Genomic DNA, 27282 nt, shown 5'->3' with positions numbered 1-27282 from the left:
AGATGCAACTTACAAGGCCTGGGAAGTGCCATTTCCAGCGATCTGGGAGGCATTTTGGCAAAAAATGTCTTATACGCTTCGCGCCAACCCATAGTGGCGCTACGCTTAGATAGTATGCCTTCACGATTGGCCCCTTCTTTGGCAAATTCCTCGCGTCACAATTTGTTACTAAATTTCACCAAAAAAACGTCACAGACTTTCACCGAAAGTAGTTTTTACTTTTTCAAAATGAATTGCTAATTAGCTAGACGGACTGCATCCGTAATGAAATTTGGTTTGCCGATAAAAAAGGAAAATAGGGCTGTAGCAACCAGTTACTATATACATTTATACATCTACATATAGGCATATATATATATGTATACAAAATAACACGATTTGCGCGAACAATTTTGGGGATGAAAGTTGCTAAGCGCCTGCACCCAAGCAAATGTCCCCCCCCCCCTTCCCAATATTCGAAACAAATCGCCGCCCCTGTCAAAAGCTCTGCGAGAGCTCACTTTCGGGAACACAATACAAGAGGAGAAATGAGTTTTTGTCTGCTCTTATCGTACTATATCTCTTCCTCCCTCCCCCCTCCCTTTTCCCTATAGATGTCACCATCAGATATTTCTAGCCATCCGGTCCTTTCAGAAAGAATTACTTTCTCTCGTCGGTGAGTACTTTGATGAAAGTAAAATTTTGATATCCTAATATTCAATAAACCACCAAAGCAGGTGTCCATTTGTTAACTGAAATAAGTTGCCAGTTGGTTTACATAATCTATCCCTAGACCATCCAATTATAGGTGACATTATAACTAAGTATCAATTACTCAATTTGACCTGTCACTGGTTATCTGTATAAAGTGCCCAAATTGAAATATATCAGGACTTCTACTTTGGTTAGTCTAGAAGGCTGTTGTGTGTATTTTCTTACGTATTATTATAACAATTCCACAAAAAGAAGTACTGAAATGGTTATAAGAGTTGTAACTCAACCAAGTATTTTGTTCAGCTAGAATTCGAACTTTAAGTTTGGGAGTCAGGACAGATTAACATGAGTGTCTATGACTTGGGAATCTCTGTTAGATCAGGTTAATCCTTGAATTGATCTCGTCCAATTTATCTAAATTTGGATCAATGAGACCAGTCCATCATGACTACCACATAAATGACTGGTGAACTTTCACATCCTCCTTATTTCCTCACTAAATCATTTGAACCCATGCTAAAGGCCTTGCTTTTAAGCCCTTCTTTGTCAGATTAAGAGATGGTACTCCCGATAGCATAGAGTAGCGTGGGTAAGCAGATAGGGAATACTGATCTTGCATTGAGATTTAGTAACGGTTAGGCTAGGAAGCCTTCAAATCAGTTTCAATAACTCAAATAAATGATTAAAAAGGTGAAGATGATTATCTTTATTTATTCTCCCATATTCCTGAATAAGTGATTTGAAGAAAAAAAAGTAGTTCTCTCAGTTAACTTACAAAGTCGTCATGTAAAAACAGATTATTATAAAACATACTGGAAAACATCAACACTTTAAAAATATTACTGTTGCTGTAATTAATTAAATACTTCAAAGAACCAATCACAAGTGAAGTCAAGATGTTTCCAGTAAGCTCAGTCTAAAGAACACGCATGTTTCCTGACATTAAAAGTATTTGCCTAGAGTACCATTGTTCTGAACCACTAAAATGTAGGTGTTACAAAATACAAATTCCCAGCCTGTTCTTTAGATGCAAAGTTAAAAACTGGAGTTAATACGTTCCAAGGATTCAGCAAACAAAGTTAGCTTTTACGGACTTAAATGTATTGCATGCTACAATATGACATTCTCTTAAAAGGAATGTAAAAAAGTGTATATAACCATAGTAGATGCAAGAGAGATCTCATGAAGTGTTAATATACAATATATAACTGCATTGGCAATTATAGTAAATTGCCTAAACTATCAAAATTGATTACAAATAAAGACAAAATGAACGTAAACCAACGCATTTTTTTCTAAAGGGTAGGGATTTGATATCAGAATCAGAAAGTCATTGTGAAACAAAATGATGACTTTTCACGGCACTATAAGTTGGCACAAAAGGCCTGCCATGGTTAATAGAGAATATCTATCAGTTCATGGACCAAAAGAATATGCTGAATGCTGAAAAGCTTCATATGGCCTATACTACTAACAAAAACAAACATAATTGTAAACATGTTAACAAACTGAGGTAACATTTTGTGTTTTGTGTGTGTGTTATTCCAGATGTAATATTGTAGTTTCTTGGGGGATTTTTTGAAATTCGACAATGCAAATATAATGTGAGTTTGGTACATTTATGCTTAAACAGTATAACAAAGTTCTACCTTCCAACTTTCATGAGATTCATAAGAATAATATCGTCGAATTGTATCAGCCATAAACGTGCTCGGCTGCTTAAGACTTGTTAAATTTGTTAAAATTTAAATTTTTGGATCTCTTTACCATTTCTAAGTAGTTGATAATGGATTCTTCTCTTCTTGATAATTTTTCCCTACAATAAGACCTCAAATAAGCTATGTTGTAATCAAGTCTCCACCACATCAATATAGTTGTTGGTAGACGTAATATATTTTATGTACCACATGGCAAACGTTTAATGTTATTCTTTATACCCTTCATTACTTAAGTTACGAATGTAAAGAGTGTAAGTTACGTATATAAAGAGTGGAACTGAAAATTTCAATGTAATGTCATTCAGTGCATTGATAAACAATTTAAAACAAAATTTTTAACTGCAAAATTGTAAACAATGGTCATATCGAATGAAAATGGGCGTGATTCCTGCATGGCCACACGATATGCAAGGTATCCATTTGAAAATGCGCCCTTTAATACGACTGCCATTACAGTTTACCTGCCTCGAGCATTTTAATAGGCTCTCGCAGTAGATCACAGGAAATTTGAGCTGTGCAAGTGACTTTTCCACGCTCGTTTCCTTTGCTAGGCTTGGCGAATTGATTACGTAACACACAGGCTAACGTTCCAGACTAATAACCTTGAAAGGTGAAGAAGTGGGCAGTGACGAAAAATGAACTGCTTTCTTACTAAAGGGCGGTTTTTCAATGCATAGCTTCTGACTAGCGACCCCAGAAGAAATGTCAATATAGGAATCATTGAAAAATTAAGGCAGGGTACCTCCGTTTCTATATCGCAGGAGTTGTGATGCTGAGGTGACTGGTTCAAATCCGTTCCATAGAAATTGTTATTTGGTCTTTTCCATCCAAATGAGCATGTGTTATAGTTTTGTTACTCAATGTACTTGAACATTATACCTACTAAATCCAATCCAAGAATGTTGCACTTATTTTTTTTCATAAACTTCAATTGTGCATTCAGTACCAATGTTATAAGATCGTTGTTGATACCTGTACTGATTTATACTGTTCTGGCAGTTAGGTGGCTGACTTATACTGATCTGGCAGTTACGTGGCTGATTTATACTGATCAGGCAGTTAGCAGTGGAGTCAGTGTATCATCTTCTGGTACCTTTAGTTTCCTTTCTCTAGCCTTTTGACAGTCTGTACCCCTGCAGTAAGATAAGTTGCAACAGTTGCAACGAAATGTGAACATAGATCTACGTTACAACGCAAATAAAGTTTAACATTGTTTTACCCAATTCTATTCAAGAAAATATAGTTTTGACTTTGCTGGTTTGAACAGGCTGCAGCGACGTCATCTATAATTCATTCTTAAAAGATATTGTTATGTAATATATATATATATATATATATATATATATATATATATATATATATATATATATATATATATATATATATATATATATATATATATATATATATCAGGGTTCTGCCCAGGGTGGATTGAGTGCCGGCAGGACTATCAAAGCGGAGCGCCACCATCGGTTGGCGCGGAGCGTACAAGAAAATTTGGGGTTTTGGAAAACCCCCAGATGGCCGGAAACGGCCCTTCCAGAGTATTCTGAGACAGCTTTGAAATGAGATCTCATGTCTGGAATTTTTCATAATTAATGAAAAAAGTTAGGACAAATATCTGGAGCACCAGAGTACAGACCAGCCAGTGGTGACTATTAAATAAATCATTCAGGCTGAGATGATAATTTTAGATGGACAGTGAATGAGAGTCCACTCCCAAATAAAGACGAATCATAATGAATTATGTATGCATACCATACACGCATAGCACGATATCAAGGCCCCTTGCTATGGCCATCTTTATGAAAGTTACCCTTGTAATCACATGTTTTAAGCCACTTGGCATGATTACCTCAATGCTAAATATTGTTTCCATGTTCTTGTAGAAAACGTAAACTCCGCAAAATACAATTAGTTGTGATTTTGTAGTTACGTGAGATCCGTTATAACTGCCGAGGTGGTTAGGCTATTTGCTATACACTTAATTATGGTAGGATATTATTTTTTCGGTATTTTTGGAAATGCTAGAAAATACTTTCTTTTCCCCCCGCTTAACACCAGATGTGGTCTTACGGTATATTCATAAACGGATGCACTAGAACCTTTTTTAGTTGCATTTAGTACGATATGCAAGTTTGGCGTGAATTTTTCGAAAGTGCTTTGTTCGATCTTTCGTAAAATTTGAAAGGTGTAGCCTACCACCATTCCGTACACAATTGGTACACAATTGATTTTCAGTTTTTTTTTTCTCTATACGGTCAAGTGAATAAGTTGTACATTGAGTATAAACTCATCGCGAATGCAAAAAACGATGCGGGGATTTCCAGCAGACAAATGTTTTCTTTGCGGGATTACTGAGTCAGTTGAAGGGAATCAGGCACCTTAGTGGGAACACTGAACTGAAGTCAAATTCATACGAAAGAAAACGTTTACTAACCAACATACAATACAAATATAAAAGAACGTGGAATGGCAATATTGTTCAAAACATTTCCCGCGAGGCTGATTTATTACAGCAACCTTCCCGCGCTGGGCCGTGGGTGTCCGTGTGACACATATACCCTGAAGCTTGCGAAATAGCCATTGTAAGTGGGTTGGGGACACATCATTACTCGTTGGTATGGTGACTAAAATTGCGAGCACGCTCTCTGGACAGTTTCCTTTTGTTTCTGAAACTTTTCTTGTGAAATTTTACTTTTTTATTTATAGATGTACTTATTTGTCCTCTGTGGATTTTTTTTTTAGTTTTTCGTCCCGTTTTTTTTCTATTTTTTTTTGTCCGATTTTTTTTTTCTTTTCCGCCAGCCGGGCTGGATTTCCCGCGAGCATCGCGGATTTCCCGCGAACCTGGTTCGGACGGTTCGCAAGGTTTTCCAGCCCTTGTCACTCGTGCCTAATACAATATGATGTAAATTCACCGGCTACGAAGGTTAACGGCCGTATGTGTACTAGCTAGCTGGATAGTGCCTGTGTCTCGCGCGATAAAAATAGATATAAATGAAACTACCAAAAGTACGATCGGGAGTTGGAAACGGAAAACAGTCATTGGTCTGGAATGCGGAACTCTGGTAATTTTTACTAAGTATGACACTGTGATGTGTTGGATATTTTGAACAGTTATGAACTGGATTTCCCCTAGTCTCAAACAGATTGTTTCTGTACGTTCGACCCTCCGGCTATGGAGCTGCTTTTTGGAGTTCCTATCGAAAATAAGTGCCGGTCGGAAAAGTCACTCAGGCAGATTGTGGCGGTCGGTAATTCAGCGTGCTGGTCGGGCCCGACCGAACCCTGATATATATATATATATATATATATATATATATATATATATATATATATATATATATATATATATATATATATATATATATATAAATAAATTAAGTATGGCCGTCACTGCATCCTATTTGATATACACATCCTACATACAAGTGTGTATCCTTTGCATTAATAATTTGTTACTTGATAGCATAAACTACCCCAAATACTGCCATAAGGATTCATCCTTGAGTGCACCTATTTAATTGACTATTCACTTGTATAATTGTAAACACAAGTGCTCTCATGGCCAGTGCTACTTTCTGGTATGCGATGACAAGTTTGGCTTGACACTGAAATGATACACTGTGTGTTTAATCGTGAAATTGTGCAGAAGAGCGTTCAGTATGGCTAGCATTACCAAGTCCGGTAGATATTCAATCACCCCTGTTTTTAGTCCAAAACAGGGGATTTGGGTGGTACTTGCTATAGGCAGGGATTATTGTAATGATGGGGATTTGTGTATGTTAACTCAATAAATCACCAATCGTACGAAAAAATACACATAAAAATAACTTACTGCCATACTTCCCGGAATTCGCTAACCTGTATAAAAGAAGTCAATCATAAATGATAGCTGTAAGTTTATTGTATGACAAAATAATTCATATTTCAAAAGTATATGGCTGTTAGGGAATTGTGAAATCACATTGTCAATCAAATGAGATTAGAAAATATGGTGTAATCAACTTAATGTTACCCTTAATATTACTTTTTCATAGTAATATGAGTTAATAGAGTAACATTAAGAAGCTAATTATTTGTTATGTATAATGAATCCGTGAATCACTATGTGTTTTCTAAGATCTAGTAAGCAAGCCTTATGTTACTTATATAAATATAGCAAAACTCAACATTTCCTATTTGCGATATGTAATCTATTCTTTTGTGTTCAACGTGCACACAGCGACCATATTTTTTTAATCGTCCCTTTCAAACATTATTATATTTCTATACATACCAAAAAATGTTCAGATTATTTTGTAGGTTAATGATCAATCTCCATTACAATGTTCATGGAGATTAAACCAATGAATCTGTGTGTATTGTAATACATTATACTTCACTACCTACCTCCTTGCTGTAAACTGCATCTGTCACATCGAGCGTACGATCATCATACTATAAGTTAGATACAATAGGAAGGTTTATGAGCTTTACCAATATGACGTCACAAAATCACTCCAACAGTTATGAGGCGAATCAAGAATTAATTTTCTTTTCAATTCAAACAAAGAAGGAAGTATGCTACAAAGAAAAATATTACTTTGGGATGAATATCAGAGATGCTTGGGATCAAAGTTATTTCAATAATATCTGTCATGTGACACTTTGACGACACTCTGATGACGTTAATATTCAAACTGCAATAAGGAGCATGTATCTGGTAATTACAGGAGCAAAGGTGACAAGAATGAATGATCTATCAACTGTTCTTTGTTGCCTCTTAATCTTTTTGATATTTACAGTATGTAACGGTGTTGTAGACTGACGCTGATCAAAAGTTAATGCAAAGACTATACGATACTGGACACACACGCAGCAGTTGTAACTGACAGTGCGAAGCAATTGATTCTGGATTCGAAAACTCAACTGTTATACAGAATATAATTGCATGTACGACGGTACTGCAATCAATGTTAATTTAATGTACTTGAGTGACCACAAAAAAAAACTCTGTAAACTAACCGGTTAAACATTTTTCCATATTCCCCCGGAACGGTTAATTGAAAAACAATCAATCGATACGAACACTGGTCAAAGTAAGGTTACACAGACACAATGTTATTCTGTTTAATTTTCTTGTTACTTGATTCAATATGTGAGTCCACCTCAACAATCTGAGCAAAATATATTGATGCATCTTACCTGTCAAACTGTTCCTTTCTTTTATTGATTCATTTTGAAAATCACTTAACAGTCGTTGGGGAGTTCCGATTCTTTGAATACATTAATACTTCTTTCCAGATAATCATATAACCAGTTGTCAAGCAGTAGGTTAGTGAAACATGTTTTAATAAGTTCTTAATACTCACCATCCATCGACCAGATTCAAGGTTGAGGTCATAAATTTTGCCACTATCGTACGGTAACCAAGTGACTAAAATGAAAGAGGTTACAATGCCATGATAAACAAAATAAAAATAAAACATGATTATTTCACTCCCAGACACCCCAATGACCTACACCACAGTCACATAAGCCTTGAGCAATTTATTGTGAAAAGACTGTACAAGAATCTGCTACGCCCAGCTATTTTACATAATTACATTAACATGTAGAACATGCGCAAAACAAAGCAGAAGGGCAAGTTTTGCGATCATTCTCTGTTCTGTTATCGAGTGAAAAATGTAACTTTCATTTATGCGGAAAGCTTTGAAACGGGATAAACCAGTTTGTATATCATTGTTTCTTTAAAACATTTAACCTGGCATTCTTTAGAAAAGCATATCATTAGACTATAGTTAGATCATGGTCTCCCCTTCACTGGCATGTATTATGCAAAAGGCAAACGTTTGATGCACAGCATATGTAACATACTGGATGTATTTCATGTAAACCCTGATCTGGAGATATTCCCAGTCTTAAATTACCCTCACTGCATAATATTATTGTAACTGTAGAACTTCCTGAGGGTATCTAATACTAATTCAGTCTGGTTCTTAATTCCTCACCATATCTCTGTGGTGGTATGTTTATATTTAGACACTTAGTGCATGTATAATTGTCTAGCAATGACAGACAATCTGAATACAGAAGTCAAAACAACAACATCTCAGCCAGCTGTACCACCTCTCTTGAGTCTTGTATCAAGCTTATTACTGCATGTAGCATGTATTAGAATATAAGACTTCCCAACCATACCATGAATAACATGTCCCAACAGGGATTGTTTCCTTAGGTAGCCGTCCTGACCTGGTACGAAACAGCAGAGAGAGACTGTGGATGCAAATCCTTCACACCATTCAACCTCATGAGCTCAACATTCAGGAAGGACATGAGTAACTTTTCTTCGGTCCCCCCTTCTCCCCTTGTCCCCCCTGTCACTCCTCTTCCCGTAGCTCTCTTCCACCCCTTTTTTTTCTCCACACATTTCTGTCCGTGTCCTCCAGTTTACTCCCTACCCTGTTCCCTTAATCCTCTCTTTGGATCTCCTACCGCTCCCCTTCCTCTGTTGGTTTCTTTCTTTTCTCCATCCCTTGTCTATTAATCCTCTTACATCTATCTCTTTGTGTTCACCCTGCTCATTAACCTGTTTGTATTCTGTGTGTGTTTTTGTCCCTTCTGTTACTGATACTTTTCATTTAGCCTCTGAAGAAGTTCCTGCTACTGTAGGATTGAGATGTCAGGCCAACTTATTTTGCACATTCTCTTAATACACAGGCTCCTTAGTGGATAAGCAGCATGCTAACAGTTTTATTTCATTTGAATATGAAACAAGTTAGAAGGCTTGATGTCTCCATCATATCAAAATCGTCTATAAATATACATCCTTTGCTTGACACATTTAATTTATTATTTTAATGATAACTTCAGGCAACCAATGATAAGTAATCAAATTTACATTATTGACTACAATGATTGGCTGCTGTAATAATAGTAATCAGTATCAGATCATGACGTTAATGTACAAACTGTCGATATTGATCAATCAACAGAAGTAAACCTGAGCATTCGCATAAAGTACCTTTCACTTTCCTTGACTTCAATATTGAAGGAATATCCTCAGCAGCAATAGACTGGGGCAACAGACAAAATAAGAACCTGTGAAGTAAAGCAGAACCATGAGTCGGTCAATTGCCTGATCACATGCAATTCACAAAAGTTATCCGATTTCATTTTTGGTAAATTTTTCAGACGAATACTGTCAATGACCTGAACGAGTAAGGCATTGACAATAACACAGACGATAAAGCTAACCTGTATATCATACATAAACAATGAGTAAAGCTATTCATTTAAGGAAAGTCATTCAATGATATAGCATTTGTTTTGCAAAATATTTGAAATATATCTTATTTTCTGCCAAGTCCCTAAAATGACAATAAACCCGAACAAAGCACCACTCCTCACGATCCAAATGTAGAGTTTAACAACAAGGCGAAGGTAAAAAATGGGTCTGTAAATACTCAATTCAGAAACAATCAAGTTCTGTCCTGTGAGAGTATCTTTCCACTTGGCAAATAGTGATAAAACTTTGCAGGTATTTATGCCTATTTAAAGTGTGAAAGTGGTATCTAGGTACGCATTACTAAGATACGATATTCATTGAAATACTCACATTAGCTTTTCCAATCGCTGTGAATGTTGTGCAAACATCAATATGCCAACAACCTCTGTCTCTGTCAGTTCTCTTCCCTCCTCATATGTATCTATCGATAGCTTCTTTAATGACACAGGACAGGACAATTGTAGCCCTGAACAGAGGATGATGTTTCCAGCATCAGCCTTGGAGAAGGATTGTAGAAGCTCCAGATGGAAGATGGGGATCTGAAGGAAGGTAACATACGGTTCAATCAACATTGAAATGATTTAGAAGCTATATCGATTATTTATACGATTATAACCTACTGTGGCCAGTAACTTCCTGAAGGTATCACTTATCCATCTTAAAACTAGCATAAATCCACTCCTTGCATTATTACGATTAGGCTCAAGTTTGTTTATTGAAATCTAACATTAATATTGACAGAAACAACATTTATCTTCACCATTGTTAATATGGGTTGATCCAACTTCTTTATCTAACACAGTACACAATGTATAAAAAAGACAGTAACACTAAAGTGAATAAATGCATGAAACATAAAATGGGCAAAATGACTGATATGTGAATGATAACCAGGATGAAATATGGACTGTTAGACTAGGAATGTAGTGAGAAAATGTCTTCATATGAATTAGTTATGTTAAAAGTCCTGTTGTTATTGTGTCAAACCACACACCTTATGAATTATAGATATATTGTAACTACAGAGTGATATGTAATCTTTTAATCATCTTGTGTTATGTGTGCCACTAGCTGGAGTACTCCTTGGAAAAATAATTCATTATGATATGATTATCTTATGTGTACATTTAGCATGAAAGTTAGTACACTGTAAAGACCAGTATGGTTACTTGGATTAAATGTTTAACAGCGTTTGAGTCCGCTCAGAAAAACTTACGTCCCTGTAGTCCTATATGAAAAATGCAATGTAAAATACCTCTACAGGAACACATAATACTGAGCTATAATGAACCATGAAAGCACATTGGCATAGGTCTATGCCATGCACAAAAAATCATCCAATGATAAACCTGTAACTATTATACACCAACAAAATGACTTGCGAAGTTCCGAAGCGAGGAATTTTACCGTAGACTAGTTACCATATATGCTTTCCTAGATCACACAATCCATACTACTGCATGGTAAACAACTTCCTTACAAAGCGTGTGTGAAATGTTATAGGCTATGCATATGCTGTGAATGTTGGAAATTCATGTTAAGTAATAGGAGTGCCTAGAGAGAACATGTAAAAGTAAACACACTGCACGTTTAACTCATTTGATTGAGCCCCTTAAATTTTGTAGAAAATATAAAAAGATCTCGATGACACAAGAACACATCCCTAATGGCCTAGAACTACTTGCTCACAACTTTTATGAAGCTCTGTTGTAAGTTACCAATGTTAACAGTTAACCAATGCAATGTTATTCATAAGTTTTATTGAAAATTGAACAAAGTTTTCCCTTTCCTCAATCACCATTGGCAAGTTGGCCCAACCCTGGCCAGTTCCGACCCATTGCCCCTTTACAGTATATAAATAACTCTTCACACAAAGTCAAAAAACACAAAATTCAATAGCTACTTTTGAAGATGTATGAATGTTGCACAAGAAAAATAAATTAGTGGGGCACATGGGCAAAGACAGTGCGAAAACCTTTGCAACAAAGAAAGTACTGCGGTATGAATGTACATATTACTTGAGCAACTCTCAATGCAGAGAGAACAAACGTACTGTGAGGTGAAAATAATTTTTTAGTATCCGAGATGTTAGCTTCCTACAAAATTCCTATCTTGTCTTAACTCACAAATTGTTTTGATCAAAACAATGATTCAAATATTACGTGATATCGTAGAAAAAATTCAACCAAAATTTCATACCATGACTGTCAACAGGGCCTAATGTTATGATATTTGAGTGCACACATATGATAGCTTATAGCACAAACATTGTCATCTCTACAGGGAAAGTAATTTTAAATTGTTGTTAATTTACATAATTTGTGTTCATTGAGCACTACAGACACAAGAATGTTTCCAGACAATGGGTAAGGAACTATTAGTTAATCAGATCACGGGAAGTTTGGAAAAGAACCATGACTATTGTTTGCATGTAAATCTCTGTAATGTAAATGTTGTTATAACAAGGTAAAGAGTTATAACTCCGTACCTTGTGGTTGATTGCTATGATTTATTTGCTTTAAGACAAATTCAATCATCAGAATGATTGGAAGAAATTTTGGTTATCCTGAGGTTTGGAAAATAATGTTCATTCAAAAGATATTCATTCAAAAATGTGTTTTGTTATGTTTTGCATATAGGCCTAGTTGAGAGTGTGTGTACTTAGGTTTTCCATCCGCGGGACGCAATGTGAAGTGTTTGCGTCCATCTCTGGAACTTCCGGATGCAAAATCCTGCATTCGTAACACTGTTGAAGACAATGAATCAAATTTTTCAAATAATTTGATTGCAAAATGCAAAATGATACTATCGTATCTTCATAGACACTTAATAACATAATGGGGATGACATATCAAGTACATAATGGGGATGATGTATTTTGACATATCTAGTCCATCATAGGGATTTTGATATTTGACTACTGACTTACATCATTGTTAGATGCGTTCTTCAGTAGCTGCAAAGTACAATTCTGTTGTAATTTACTATCTTTAGTCCAGATCTGTAACCTCTCTGAACACAGTGACTCAATAATATTGATATTATCAACCTGAAAATAAACACAAAATGAAGCAGTGTAAACTTATCTTTCTGTTTTACTTTTTTTACTATTCTAATTGTAGTATCATTGGTATTACTATGGCTTAAAGAAAATCCATTGTTATGAAAATAAGTCCAAAACACATCCAGCAAAACGTCCTTTTCATACTACCAGACTTACCACTATGTACAGTACAGAAAAGTTCAAAATACTCTCAATAGAAAAGAAACGTCATACAAGGATTCCTTGAGTATCTTCAGTTGATTAATGATCTGAATTTATTAGTAATAAAAAATGTCCAATGACCAACTCATATTTTAAAATATTGTTCCACAATCTAGAACTATACGTTATTTCCCCTAAGCTTTGTCACGATCTCTGTCGTTGTCTAGTGGTTGTCGGCATTTACACTACTGTACTTCCAACTTGTTCTGCACTAATAGACACACACAATAACAACAAGCCCTGGCAACTAAAAACAAAAGAATCATACCTCCCAATCACCAGAATGGAGATTCAGGCTGTAACCGTAGTCTCGCCAGTATACTATGATGACAAGTATGTAAAAATATGTTAAATTTAAAGACATTTTAGGATTTATGAAGGAGAGGAATTAACTTTTTCACATAAATGAAACGGATACCTCTACACTAAAAATGGAACACTTAAGACCTATAACTTTGAATTTGAAGCTTTTCATCCAATAAATATGGCTTGATTTAAAACGACACGATTTCGGTGTTTAGACTTAAAGTAATGTTCTTAAACAAATATCCTAAGTATAGGTATGATAAGTTAATAACATTGCCATTACAGTAGCTTGACCAAAGGAATGTGTCGAGCAGGAAAAATCAGTTAGGCGGTTAACACTTACTGCTTCTGAAATCAATGTAATCTTCCTGACAAAGCAATTTATTTTGTCATATTTTCTACTTTTGCATCATTCTTGCTTTTACCAAAGGCTTACAATCTGCTTTTTGCACTTCTTATGAAAATGTTACAATATATATTATCTCTTATATCAACTCCTTGATGACTAGATTTAATCAAATCATCAACCAATACTGACAGAATCGATAGTTACTTTTAATATTCCTAGATATCATCTCTGCATTGGTAGACTCTTGAGAGGGCGAAAGAGGCAGCAGACATTCACTGAACCTTTGAAGTAGAAAGGAAGAAACAAACCAACATGTGAGAAAGATAGCAAAACAGTCTTGCTATGAAGCCAATTCCATATAGGAAATGATTAGGAAGTGCTTCAAAATGATTGGAATCGAAACACCTTACTGTGGACATCATTTTGCTGTTTAATATGAGCAAATGAGCCCATAACTGCAGGAAGGTAATAGTGTAATGTACAGTATGTTTAGGCTCATCCTTAGGTCGTGCTAGGAGTCCATGAAAGGAATTGGTGTGGAGACAATCAGATAAATTGTAAAATAAACTTGTTTGTGATACAATTCCACGCACAGTATGCTGTCCTCCGTTTTTAAGAGTGGGGGATTATCTCATACTACCACATTACTGATTAAATCCTCCAAAATTCATGAAGAAATTTGTTGGGTTCAATAACACCTTGGCCTCTTTGATGATACTTATCATATCATGTAAGACATTTTCCCAATGATATATGAAAAATATTCTTACCTTCCAAATTCACAACTGTCATTGTATCTTTTTGTTATAATTAATACCGTGATGGCTAGTCATACCAACATAAACAACTCATCTTTTTTCATGATTGTAACACTAAAATTTCCGATTACAATGTATTTCTTGATGATACATCATTAACCAGTTTTGTCAGAGCTCTGTGTTTATCTCTATTACTTTGGTAAATCAGTTATTTTAAATGTAACAAGAGAGAATACTTGTAGGTACATAGTATGATAATAAAAACATGAGATTTAACTTACGACAGCTCCTTAACAGACTGACAACGAAGCGCAAAACAGAAGATGTTTGTTAACTGTATCTCTGATATTGTACATGGTTCATTTCCCTCCTTCTCAGTCTCTATGTGTATCTTTTCTACTGTCACCAAAGGACAGAGAGAGAGGCCAGATTGGAGTAAAATAGTGTATCCATCACACTCCTTGAAGGCCATGGTCAGGTGTAGGCAAGCTATGGTAATCTGTTAGAGAAATGAACAAGGTTAATGTATTGTAGTTATCCTCTAGTTAAAGAATCATGCTACATTATGAACGGATGGAGGGTTTTATGTAATTGAGTTAGACCAGTGTTTTAATGAAGTATTTCGAGAAACTTCTTCGTAGCGAAATATTGAACTGTATTCCATCACTGGACAAATACCGATTCACATATCGCAGTGGTAGATCGACGGAGGATGCCTTCCTGCTTCTGGACACTATTCTACGTCAACATGTGGACACTCCTAGTAATTATGCAAGGATTTGTTTTATGGACTTCAATTCTGCATTTAATACCATTTGCTGTTCTAAATTACTGGACACTATGAAGGCGTATGTCAGTGACAATGTAATTATACTACTTAATAATTTCCTCTTTGATCGCACACAGTTTGTTCACTGTAACAGTGTCAACAGTGATTTTCTTGTTAATAACACTGGTGTTCCACAGGGTTGTTGCTTTTCCCCATTACTTTTTGAAATTTACACTGATTCATTAGTCTCATATTATGACAATGTTTATATCTTGAAGTATGCAGACGATACTGCCATAATTGGGATTTGCACCGATAAAAACCAACAGTGTCTAACAAATTATTTCGCAGCCATAGAGTATGCTGTGAATTGGTGCAAGGATAATTATATGCTTATTAATGGTAAGGAAACCAAGGAAATGATTGTTGATTTTCGTGCAGTGCAAAGTCATGCCCCATTGTACATTGACAATAATGTGATTGAGGTTGTATCACGCTTACTTAATTGGAATACCCACATGACAATGTGGCATCAAAAGCTAAACAGAGATTATATTGTATTCGTAGGCTCGCCGGCTTTGGTTTAGATTTTGATAAGCAGCTTTGGCTTTTTCAGACAATGGTGTTGTCCTTCCTTGTGTACTGTGGTTCAGTTTGGTTACCATCCTGTTCTAAAGGACAATTAGACTACTTGAATAAATCCATCAAGTTGTATTCTACCATCAAGGATGATTTCATTGATCGTATAATATGTCAGTGTGCTTCTTCTCTAGTCGAGGAATCCGATCACCCTCTCTTTGATTTTTACATGAAACCACGTAGATTTTACACGATCCCACATATGCGGACAGAACGGTTTAGGCGATCATTTTTACCTAGAAGTATTAAGACTTTGAATTGTGTGATACATAGATAACTTTTTTGAACCTATTTTTGAGATGCTGTAGTCCATTTTATTATATTGTCATTTTATGATGAATATCAATAAATTTGTCTTTACTTTACTTTACTTTACTTTAGACCAAACTGTACAATTACATTGTGAGGTCAAAATGACATTTCAACAGTAGCTTACCATGGCAATGAAATGCTACTGCATAAATCATTTGGCGTTTTACTTTTAGTTTTTTGCAGTAAAGGGGACCTCACAACTATAACTCAAATTACTTGAATATTTTCAAGGTTTGGATTGTCTATGTCATAGTGTGTTCATTTATTAGTTGGCAGTATGGCCACATGAAAGCAATAAATCAAGTGACACTATTGGTAACGACACCAACACTAAGTGTTTTTAGCATTTGATATTGTTTACGTTCGTATGGTCATTAGGTCATTATTTTGGGATTCAACCTCTGCAGATATGTATTCAGTTGCAGGGGCGGATCCAGGGGGGGGGGGCGGGCCCCCCTTTTTGAAAATCCTGATTTTTTTTTTTTTTTTACCGCGTTCGAGGGAAAGGGCCCCATGCGTGATCAGTGGCGTAGCTATGGGGGGCCTGGGGGCCGAGGCCCCCCATGAAATAGGCTGGCCCCCCTGGGTACATGCTGCTTAGAATACTCGGGAAGTGCCGTTTCCGGCCATCTGGGGGGTTTGTAAAGCCAAACATTTTCTTGTACGCTCCGCGCCAACCGATGACGGCGCTCCGCTTAGATAGTCTTACGTTCAGGCGCGGCTGGACCAGTCAGACCCCCCCTGTCACAAATCCTGCATCAGCCCCTGATATGTCATTGAATATTCCACAAAACAACTTTTTTATGCCCACGAAACTGTCGAAACATTCCTGCAAACATGCGGCTGTGCCTGTTCAATACTCTACTGTATCGCCTTAAAAAATGATGAGTGGAAATAGTTTCTCCAGGACCGTATCGTATCGTGGGTATCGAGTGCGTCTGATATACGATCGTACGTAGTACGTACGTACGTACGTCTATGATGATATATGCACTGTACTGTACTGATAAAAACATAGGTGAATTTCACTCCTAGGGAGTGATCACTGATCACATTCCGGTATAAGAGTGAATTTCCACTCCATTGGAGTAAATCTTAACTCCTAATAGAGTTATATTCACTCATATTAGGAGTGAGGGTTAACTCCAATAGAGTTAAATTTCACTCTTAATTTGAAGTGCGCTGAGTGATCACTCCAATGGGATGAAATCCACTCATTTGTTTTTAGAGTGTTGCTAGATATATGAAGAAGAAATTTACATACCAATACATGTTATCGGTCATCGATTGGCACAAAACCCCAGATTCTGATGACAGCTGCCTCAAGAAACCCAATAAATGGCCTAATTAGCACCGAGCCACCAATGTGGACCATGCATTACCGAAACATCGATGCGTGTTAGTCTTCCATCCCCTTCCTCTAATGCTATTTAAGTCCACATGTGGGCATATCCTGCAAACCTACCGGTAGCCCACAGGGGTTTGAGTTAGGAGAAACGCCTTGGCAGCTTGAAACGACAAATGATGCCAACTTCCCTCAAGTTAAAAGTCTGGCTGAGTTGGCAAGGCCAGTCAGCATGAAAGAGAAAAAACTTTTTTTGCATTTCTGTCACCAAAGTTGCACATCTTTTTGGTTGCTATTTTGCCTCACAGGTGCCATCTCCTACGATCTGGGGGGTGATGAAATCTCAAATTTTCTCTGCACGCTCCACGCCAACCAAGGTGGCGCTCCGCTTAGATAGTAACCTCCGCCCCCCCCCACAAGAAAGAACAGCCCCCATGGCCCCCCACTCAAAAACTCAAAAAATCCTAGCTACGCCACTGTGCGTGTAATTTTTTGTAAAATAAATTTGCAAAAAGAGTACACCATCATTCTGATAAAGTGAAGGTGAGAGGGGCACTCTGACTGCATCAATAGTCTCCATCTGGGAAGGGGCATCCAAGATGAAATGGCCTGGAGTAGCCTGGTAAAGAGTAGTTTGCATCACCACCTACTCCCCAAAGACGTAAATCCCAGCTCATTGCTCGAAATTGCAAATATATGCCCGGCAAACCATGAATACATGATTTATTGGAAATAAATTTTACTCCAAACTTTCACGAAAAGTAGCACCAGATTGCACCGAGGACCTCCTTTTTTTGTGAAATTTTCCAAAGGGGAGGGGGGCACCCACTCCCCTTAGACCCGTCCCCCAGGACGACGATTAGGCATTTCCCATCTGGGCCTCCCCCTTTGGCGAAATCCTGGATCCGCCACTGAGTTGGGTATCTGATCTCATGAATCGATTGCTATTATATAACTTTCAAGAAATGCAGCGCAAACTGGAAAAATCAAAACAGGACTTGGCAGAAAAATAAACCAAGCACTTAAATACATGAGAGGGCAAAGGTTCGAATCCCTGTGGAGGCTGGAAGTTTTGCACTGTTTTTTGTAGGTATAAGGACACACTGATTATAATTCTATTGTACAATAACAGTACAAGACCGTGACCACATGACCACAAACCTGAGGAAATGTCTTGATTGCAGTGAAAGAACATTACTTCACCTGGTTTGCACTCGCGAATTCCAAAACTTGTAAAGTTGATCTCTGATGTAGTTGACTGTCATCGCCATGTACGTGGACCACTTTAGAGGCCAACTTTGTGATTGCACCAACAATATTCTCATTGTTATAGTCTTGTTCCAGCATACACATCATAGCAAACTTTTCATGTTTAAGGTTGTTTTGCAGATAATTTACAATTTTACCCGAAGCAGTCTTATTAAGACCACAGGCAAATCTGTAAACATAGTGAAGTTCAAAGGGGTCCAAATAACGGAGCAGTTCAGCTACACTCTGGCTCTCTGTTGTGGCAGAGGTTAAAGATTCTTGAGATAGATAATCAGCAATGTAGTGGGCAGCATACCACTCACAGAACAATTTGTGGCAGAATCTGACTTCCTTTTTGTAGAGAAATTGATCACCAGTCAGAACTTCTTCCTCAAAAAATATTCCAGTTTTAAGATACCGCTCATAAAAGTCATCCCCAAGTCGTTTTCTTAGGGAAGTACTATCCCACACAATCCGTTGGTTTCTACCGCTCAATGCCTCAAAAGCAACCTTGTTTAACTCATCATGTTTTGAGCCAAAACATACCTTTTTAACTGTTTTGTTCATCAAATGACCATTGAAGCAAGCTATCACATTACGAAAGAAACTAGTAACGGATTTGTATGTCTTCAAGTCTTTGTTCTCGTGGATCATGTGAGCAAACAAAATAAACAACAAACGAACTTGACACAAGTCACCAAGTAGAGGGTTTCGTTGGAGTTTAAGTATTATTTCCCTGGCAGCTTGTTCGTCACCCTGTACAACTGCTTTTCGAATATATTTATCTCGGATGTCCTCGTTGAAACATGTTAAACGTATTCGATCAGTATGCGGTGCAAATTCTTTCGGCAAGTAGAAAGGCCTGGTAGTCAGAATGACGTCTATTTCCTGTAACATTTCTCTCCGAAGGATAAGAGAAATATCAGTCTCTTGATCGTCTTTATCAGGGTATTCGTCAAATCCATCCAAAATAACCAATACACCTGAACAATTCTTTATGATTGATTCCACTATAACCTCACTCAGATCTGAGTCTCTGGGTAATATAAAACGCCGTATTGCTTGGTATATTGACTTCACCCCTCTCAGTTGTCTTAGCCGCAGGTAAATAAGTACCGGTATGTTACTTAAAGGGGATTTTGGAACTCTTTGGCACCAATCGTATGCAAGCTGTAGTGTCAGTGTTGATTTTCCGGATCCAGGTTCGCCCTCTATAATTTGCCTACCACAATTCTCAGGTTTCTTTAGTAGTTCATGATGTGACTCTAAAAGTTTCCAAATTTTGTTTCCATGTGCTTGTTCAACTAACCGTTCAATGCCACTATAAACATATACTTTATCAACACAATACATTCTGTCTCTGATGTAAGGCAATGGTTGTACGGAGTGATAAAGTAACTCATACTTTGCCTTTAATTCCTTGATGAATTGTTCCTCCTCTGTAGGAAACCAGAAAAGTGTGATTAGTAACAATCTTATTTTATATCAGGAACAAATTCGATAATGAAAATGGTCAGAAGAAAGTTGTTTTATTTTTAATTGGAATGTCATTATTGGTAGCTGCTCAACCAAATTTTGCTGTAGAAAATAAAGTCTTGATATGTTAATTTAACTGCTTAACTTTAGATTCGTTCTCAAACTAAATGGTTATTTGAACAGCTGCTTTAATTGCAAAGAGTCAATCGATTCCAACATTTGGCAAAGATGTGTAAAAAAAAATTCTTGGCCCAGACCTTTTGGGAGTCATCATTGGGTCATAATTGTTATCTGAAGTGGGACGCATTCTGATGTAATCAGAATGTTCATCTTATTTTCATAAACCATAAATACTGAAATACAAAAGGAACCGTGAAATTATTGTGTCATTAATTAATCACCATTTGGTAAAGCTAACATAACATGAATTTGATATGACAGCGATAAAGTCACTGGAATCAGTTACATTATTATACATTATCACTTGTAGAGGATATGTATGTTGAAATTCATTTTAATTGTATGCGTGGTATTTTACAGTATCTTAAAGCAATTGAAGGTATTGTTTGCAGCATTCACTGCACTCAGCTTGCAATAACTTGTACATCAAACTTACCAGGTGTGCGGTGAGTCTTAGTCTTGGGCAACATCTAAACAAAAGAGGGGTAATGATACTTTCAAACATATTATCAATAAAATTATCAATTTGAAGTCACTATTTGCAAATAATTTGACTATGTAATTAACATTTTCTATTAAATAGGATACAAGTTACAGTAACACAATATGTTTGATGTTGCTAAGTAACCGTACTGTAGGTTATTCCTTATTCTTATATAAATGTACTCAGAGTCTACATGGCAGTCAAGCTTGCCTACAGTATAGAAAACCTGTCCTCATCTAATTCACTCAAGCATTATTAATTTGTTACTTGATAGCATAAACTACCCCAAATACTGTCATTAGGATTCATCCTTGAGTTGACCAGTCACCTGTATGATTGCAAACACAAGTGCTCTAATGGCCAGTACTACTTTCCTGTGTGTGAAGACAAGTTTAGCTTGACCACTGAAAAAATACACTGTGTTTCTTTAATCATGAATTTGTGCAGAGGAGAGTTCAGTATGGCTAGCATTACCAACTCAGGTAGATATTTAATCTTCCTGTTTTTGGCTAAGAACAGGGGGAATGGGGTGGTATTTGCTGCAGGGAAGATCGTAATGTACATGTTATTCTCAACACAAAACTGGTAGAGAAAGGATTTCCTGACAGTTGCGTGTATTAACTTATATCTATTACAACATGAAACTATCCATTGGTAGGAATGTTATTTCAAATGAGTATAATGTTAACTTGTTGTTGTAACATATTATGTGTATAGTTTAATTCAGTTGTTCACTTCCGGCATCAAAAATGCTCAATAAATAGAGGCAGTGCAAGTTAATATAGTATATTTTGTTTAATCATGTGTAATCTCTGAGTTTCCCACGTGTTTGGTGATCATCAGACAAGTGACACGTTTGTAACCATTTTCTATGGTACAGTATGTACTGTGACTGATTATAGTAATAGATTACGAAATCTCAGCGCGTGTTTCTTTACCTAAGTTTATATACGTGTGTTATATTGTTTGCATGTTATAACGAGATTAAAAGCTTGTCGTTACTAAAATACAGCCATCCAGGCCGCATTTGTTTCCATACCACCACCAGTCCTCAGTAGGTAATATTTAAGTGCCCCCGGAATCTTAGACTGAATTAGCGTTACAGTATGTTTAACAGCTTTATATATTTTGCTTCCCTTGATATTATTTATATTTTCAGATACAACGGTCTTACCTTTTCGTATTCCACAAGTTTCCTCCGACTCCTTCGGAAGTTTAACACTGCAGGAATAATTTATGTAAGGTTAATGAACCAGAATGCAAAGATGCATCAAGGTTTCGATGATGTAACATCAGCAGTTTTCTTCATGAATCTGAAATCATGTACAGTGAGGGTGTACAACATACTTGAACTTTATAGTAATACAGTGAAAAGCAGTGTGATGTGAAAAAAAAAGTCACAACGACAGAGGCTGTCCTGAAATTACCATTCACCTCAACAACAGGCATCTTGTACTTAATGTGATAGATACATCAAGATACTAAATATGACATCTGTCCTTGTTGAAATATTGTGTAAAACATGGGTCTCACTATTTGACACCTGGTGAACTCAAATGACCACTGACCTCCGCCCAATGTGGTACAATTACATACCAAATATGCGATCTGTCCAAGCTTCCCTCATGATATTATGTTAGGAAGGTGTATTAGTGTAGAGAGACAGGTAAGAGGGGAGTGGAGTAAATGTTTGGCATTTGTTGTCTTCATATGACCTTATGGCTCCACCAAAAACAATAATAGGCTCCTTAACTTGTCCAAGGTTCCCTTCTTGCAAGATCATGTTTACAAAGCTTTCACGATTTGACCTGTTGTCCCCAAGTGAACCTTGAACTCCACCATATCAATGGGCTTCTTTGACTCAATGCTATACACCTTGATACCAAGTATGAGATCTGCCAAAGCTTCTAATATTGAGATATCATGTTTACAAGGTTTTCATAATTTGACCTCTGATGACCCCAAATGACCTTCCACTTCCCCGAAAAAAATGAGCTTCTTTTAGTCAATAAGGTACTTCTACACATTAAATATGAGGTCTGTTCATGCTTTCCTTCTTGACATATCGTGTTTCAAAGATTTTCACAATTTGACCCCTAGTGACCCCAAATGATCTTTGACCTCCACCAAAAACAATAGGCTTCTTTGACTTAATTTGGTACTTCAACAAATCAAATATGAGGTATGCCCATGCTTCCCATCTTGAGATATTGTGTTTACAAGGTTTTCACAACTTGATCCTTGGCGACCTCAAATGGCTTTTGAGCCCCACCAAAAACAATAGGATTCTTGTACTCAATGTGAATTTAACCTCACCAAATATGGTCCGACCTTCCTTTCTTGAAATATTGTGTTTACCAGGTTTCTACAATTTAACTCCTCATGACCCCAAATGACCCTTGACCTTCACCAAAAACAATAGGCTTCTTGTACTCAATGTGGTAAATCTACAAATTACATATGATATTGGTCCGAACTACCCTTCTTGAGATATCATGTTTACAAGCTGGGCATCACAAACTTGCACATACACACAAATGCCATCATCAATGCAATGATTACTATTATCATCAAAATAAAAAAACAAAACAAAAATACTGTAGTTACTATACTTTACTGTTAGTCAATATAAGGATAATGTAGATGCAATGAATACAAATAGAATACAAGAAAATAGCTAGCAAACTTTGCTATATTTCATTGAAGTTATTGTGCTACTGTAGATGCACCATGGTACCTTTCATACAGTCGACCAAAACCACCAGAATTAGAAGTACTACAATTATAATTGTAACCACAGCAACTTTCGATGAACCCGAAGTCCCCTTGTTGCCTGTAAATAGGAAAAACGCATGTCAAATGGCAATTTGAAATTAAGCATTTGAAAATATTAAGTGAGGATCTGAAAGGAATAAAATTATCACAAAGACAGAAGAATTATTCAATAAAATCAACTGCACTTTTCAAGTGGTAATGAAGATAAGGCACCAATTTCAGATAGATTTAGACTATACATATCAGTATTCATCAGTGTGTGAGAAAAGACTAGCCTTTTGGCGATATAAAAAAGCAGATAACAATACAGTTGTTCTGATGGAGCTTAAAGTCAGATTGAGGAACCGATCGAAGAAGAAGTCGTTCGAGATGCAAACTTGCCATTCATTTAGAAGCATAACTTCTATCAGACATAAAATTCACTGAACATACGGGCTGTATTCTGATTTGATTTGATTTGATTTATTTGATTTTCCACTGGAGGGAAGTCCTCTAAAAAGCCAATTCAGGCTTAACAAGGTAAAGGACTCCCAGGAAAGAAAGAAAGAAAGAAAGGGAAAACAAAAAACAAACAAAAAGCATATATACATAAATGAAAATATAACTAGTGTCTTAATAAAGAATAATTAATAACATACAATAAAAACGATGTATCAATACTGAGAAATTACTTCTTTTTTTAGTGCTTTTCTAAATGTTTCTTTAGATGGTTTAGATTTTATAGTAGCAGTTAGATCATTCCATGTCCTCATAGCACGATTCTTTAAACTTAACGTACCAAATGTTGTATTACATAAGTTGTGGTGTGCTTGACCGGCACTTCTAGTGCGGTGACTATGTATGGCGCTGTTAATAGTAAATAAGTCATGAAAGGCTGCAGGAAGTAAGCCATTCCAAGCCTTGTAAAAGAATGTGGCTACATTCAGCCTAACAATATCGTTAAATTTTAATAAGTTGAGCAATTTGAAAAGTGAGCTGGTGTATTCACGATATTCAGAATGAGTTATGTGACGAATGACTTTCTTTGTAGGATTTCAAGAGGGTGAAGATAAACATTATGGGTGCCAGACCAGATTATGGAGCAATATGAAAAATGGGGGAACACTAATGTTTGGTAAAGCATTCTAAGAATATTCTGAGGAAAATAGTGTTTCAACTTAGAAATGATACCAACATTTTTCGCCACAGTGTTTGCAATATTTGATATATGTTCACACCAAGTAAGTTTACTATCAATATAAACTCCGAGAAACTTTATGCTATGTACATGCTTGATAGGCTTACCATCCATTAAAATGTCTTTTTTCCAAGAAAAAGATTTGCTTTTATTGAACACAATGTAGCTGGTTTTATCAAGATTAAGTGAAAGCTTATTAGTTGCAAACCAGTCGTTAAATTGATTCAACTCCATGGATACTATGTCATGTAAAGTATTCAAGTTATTGGATTCGAAAAATATACTAGTGTCATCTGCAAATAAAATAGTTTTTGCAATATTAGAGATATGACAGATGTCATTGATATATATAATGAAAAGAAGTGGTCCTAATATTGAACCTTGAGGAACACCACAGCGGATTTCAGCATAGTCAGACATGGTCTTCTTATACGAAGTATACTGTAAACGTTTTGATAAGTAGCTGTCCATCCAGTTAAGGGTTGGTCCTCTAATACCGTAGAATGATAACTTGTTTAGCAGAATACGATGGTCAATGGTATCAAATGCTTTTGATAGATCTAAGAATATTCCAATACATGTTTTCTTCTTATCAAGGCTATCGTATAATTTATCAATGGCATCTGCCAGGGCAAGCTCAGTTGAGTGACCAGGGCGGAATCCATATTGTTCCTTGCAAAGTATGTCATTAGCATCTAGAAAATTTATTATTCTGTTGGACATGAGACGTTCGAGAATTTTGGAAAAGCATGATAGAATAGAGATTGGTCGGTAGTTCTCGTAGATATTGGATTCTCCTTTCTTAAAAATGGGTAAGACCTTAGCAATCTTCAGCTTGTCTGGGAATACCCCAGTGGTGAACGATATGTTACAGATATGAGTAAGAGGGGTGACAATGAAAGGTAATACCTGCTTAACAATATCTGGCTTGAAATCATCATACCCAGCTGCCTTCTTTGGCTTTAAGCAATGATTCGCAACACGTAAGAGTTCCTCCTCCCTGACAGGGTAGGTGAAAATAGAGTTTCGCGTACTATTATTGCTATACATATGGTTGTTTGATTTTGCAGTATGACTGATTTTGCTGGCAAGTGAGGGTCCAAGGTTAATGAAGAAATCGTTAAAACCGTTTGCAATGTCTTGATCGTCGCTGGTTTCGTGATCGCCGTCTTTGAAAACAGATGGGTACGATGATTTCTTACGGTCTTTCTTAAGAACCTCATTGATTACGCCCCAGGTATCATTTACATTATTGTTACTATCTTTGAATTTGTTATAAAAATATAACCTTTTAGAAAATCTTATTATGTGGTTTAACTTGTTTCGGTAAGCAACATAAATTTCTCTATTGCTATTTGTAGGAGCTTTTGAGTAAAGTCTGTAGAGATGGTTTTTTCTTTTAATAGATTTTAGTATACCCTTAGTAATCCATGGATGTTTTCTCTTGCGCCTATTTCCTTTAGTAATTAATAGATGAGGAAAACACTTATTATAAGTTAAATAAAAAGTGTTAAAAAATGAGTTGTAAGCTGAATTAGCATCAACTTTAGTTAACACCTCCTCCCATGTTTCCTTCTCAATGTCGTCGATAAATTCTGACATGTTGTGTCTGTTAAAATTTTGTATATGAAAGGGTTCTTTTGTCTTGTTTGTCCTGTCAAGAACCTTTAGGAATATAGGCATATGATCACTTAAATCAGTAATGAGTATGCCTGTAGTAAGAGAGGTATTAGCATTCGTTATAATGTTATCAATAATAGTAGCTGTATTACTACTAAAACGAGTAGGTTTTGTTATCGTAGGGTTAAAACCATACGAGTGCATAATGTTTAAAAAATCTCTAGACTTACTAAAATTGGACAAGTTAATGTTATAATCCCCCATAATATACGTAGTACTCTGGTGTTCTGGTGTTCTGGTGTTCTGGTATTCTAACTACACGAGCAGGCTACTGGATCTCACAATTGCAAAATCATTCACCTCTTAGAACTAGATAAAAGAGAATATTTAGATCAATTCTAATGTAATTTCAGGTCAATGAACCCTGGCTATTTGATTTCTCTGAATCCGAACATCCTTTTTAAATATAAACATATCGCACATAGTTTAGTTTAAACCCCATAACAAAGCATCCATAGCAAACAAACATCTACCATATGTCTTTTAAGGTCTATTCTTGCTACTTTTATAGAGGAATTGAACACATCTGAATTCTGTCCTACAATATAAAACACTCTAATGTGATCCCTCTTTCAGGCGCTGATAACATTTTGAAGTTTGTTGTAAGAGAAATGTCAAAGATTCCTCACTTTTCTGTTGATGTCCTTTCCAGCTCTGTTAGAGATAGAGCAGGATAGTTTTCCTAAGTTCTCCATTGGAGTTCGACTTCTGGCCGTATTCCACCAACTGAACACGCCACGTTTCCTGCTCTTGCGACGTCAAGTACACAATACTGTGTATGGTCACATCCTTCTACAATTATGTATGGTGGGCTTGGATATAGGCTATTCAAGAA

The 27282-nt window shown here is 36.4% G+C and overlaps 1 protein-coding gene across 7 annotated transcripts in view; it reads right to left on the bottom strand.

The window, feature by feature from the left end:
• Positions 1-1178: 1178 nt before the first annotated feature.
• The window catches only part of LOC139970025 (NLR family CARD domain-containing protein 4-like), a 72356-nt gene continuing 46252 nt past the window's right edge, over positions 1179-27282 (bottom strand). For 4 of the 7 annotated variants that reach the window (XM_071975563.1, XM_071975567.1, XM_071975564.1 and 1 more), the window contains 15 exons: positions 27077-27271; positions 23553-23648; positions 21990-22036; positions 20768-20801; positions 18631-20114; positions 14644-14861; positions 13809-13885; positions 13218-13270; positions 12614-12733; positions 10015-10223; positions 9421-9497; positions 7769-7833; positions 6807-6854; positions 6253-6278; positions 1179-3544 (listed from right to left, as the gene is read on the bottom strand). In XM_071975563.1, the coding sequence (XP_071831664.1) occupies positions 3463-3544; positions 6253-6278; positions 6807-6854; positions 7769-7833; positions 9421-9497; positions 10015-10223; positions 12614-12733; positions 13218-13270; positions 13809-13885; positions 14644-14861; positions 18631-20114; positions 20768-20801; positions 21990-22036; positions 23553-23559 (2547 nt within the window). In that variant the 5' untranslated portion in view covers positions 23560-23648; positions 27077-27271 and the 3' untranslated portion in view covers positions 1179-3462. Of the gene's footprint in view, positions 3545-6252; positions 6279-6806; positions 6855-7768; positions 7834-9420; positions 9498-10014; positions 10224-11616; positions 12431-12613; positions 12734-13217; positions 13271-13808; positions 13886-14643; positions 14862-18630; positions 20115-20767; positions 20802-21989; positions 22037-23552; positions 23649-27076; positions 27272-27282 lie in introns of those variants that run through there. The other 3 variants (XM_071975566.1, XM_071975568.1, XM_071975569.1) reach the window with 3 other exon arrangements.

Source organism: Apostichopus japonicus, chromosome 7 (genome assembly GCF_037975245.1).
Source record: "Apostichopus japonicus isolate 1M-3 chromosome 7, ASM3797524v1, whole genome shotgun sequence".
Classification (NCBI taxonomy): Eukaryota; Metazoa; Echinodermata; class Holothuroidea; order Aspidochirotida; family Stichopodidae; genus Apostichopus; species Apostichopus japonicus.
Note: the sequence above shows the minus strand (reverse complement) of the source record. Positions and strands in the feature narration are given on the sequence as shown.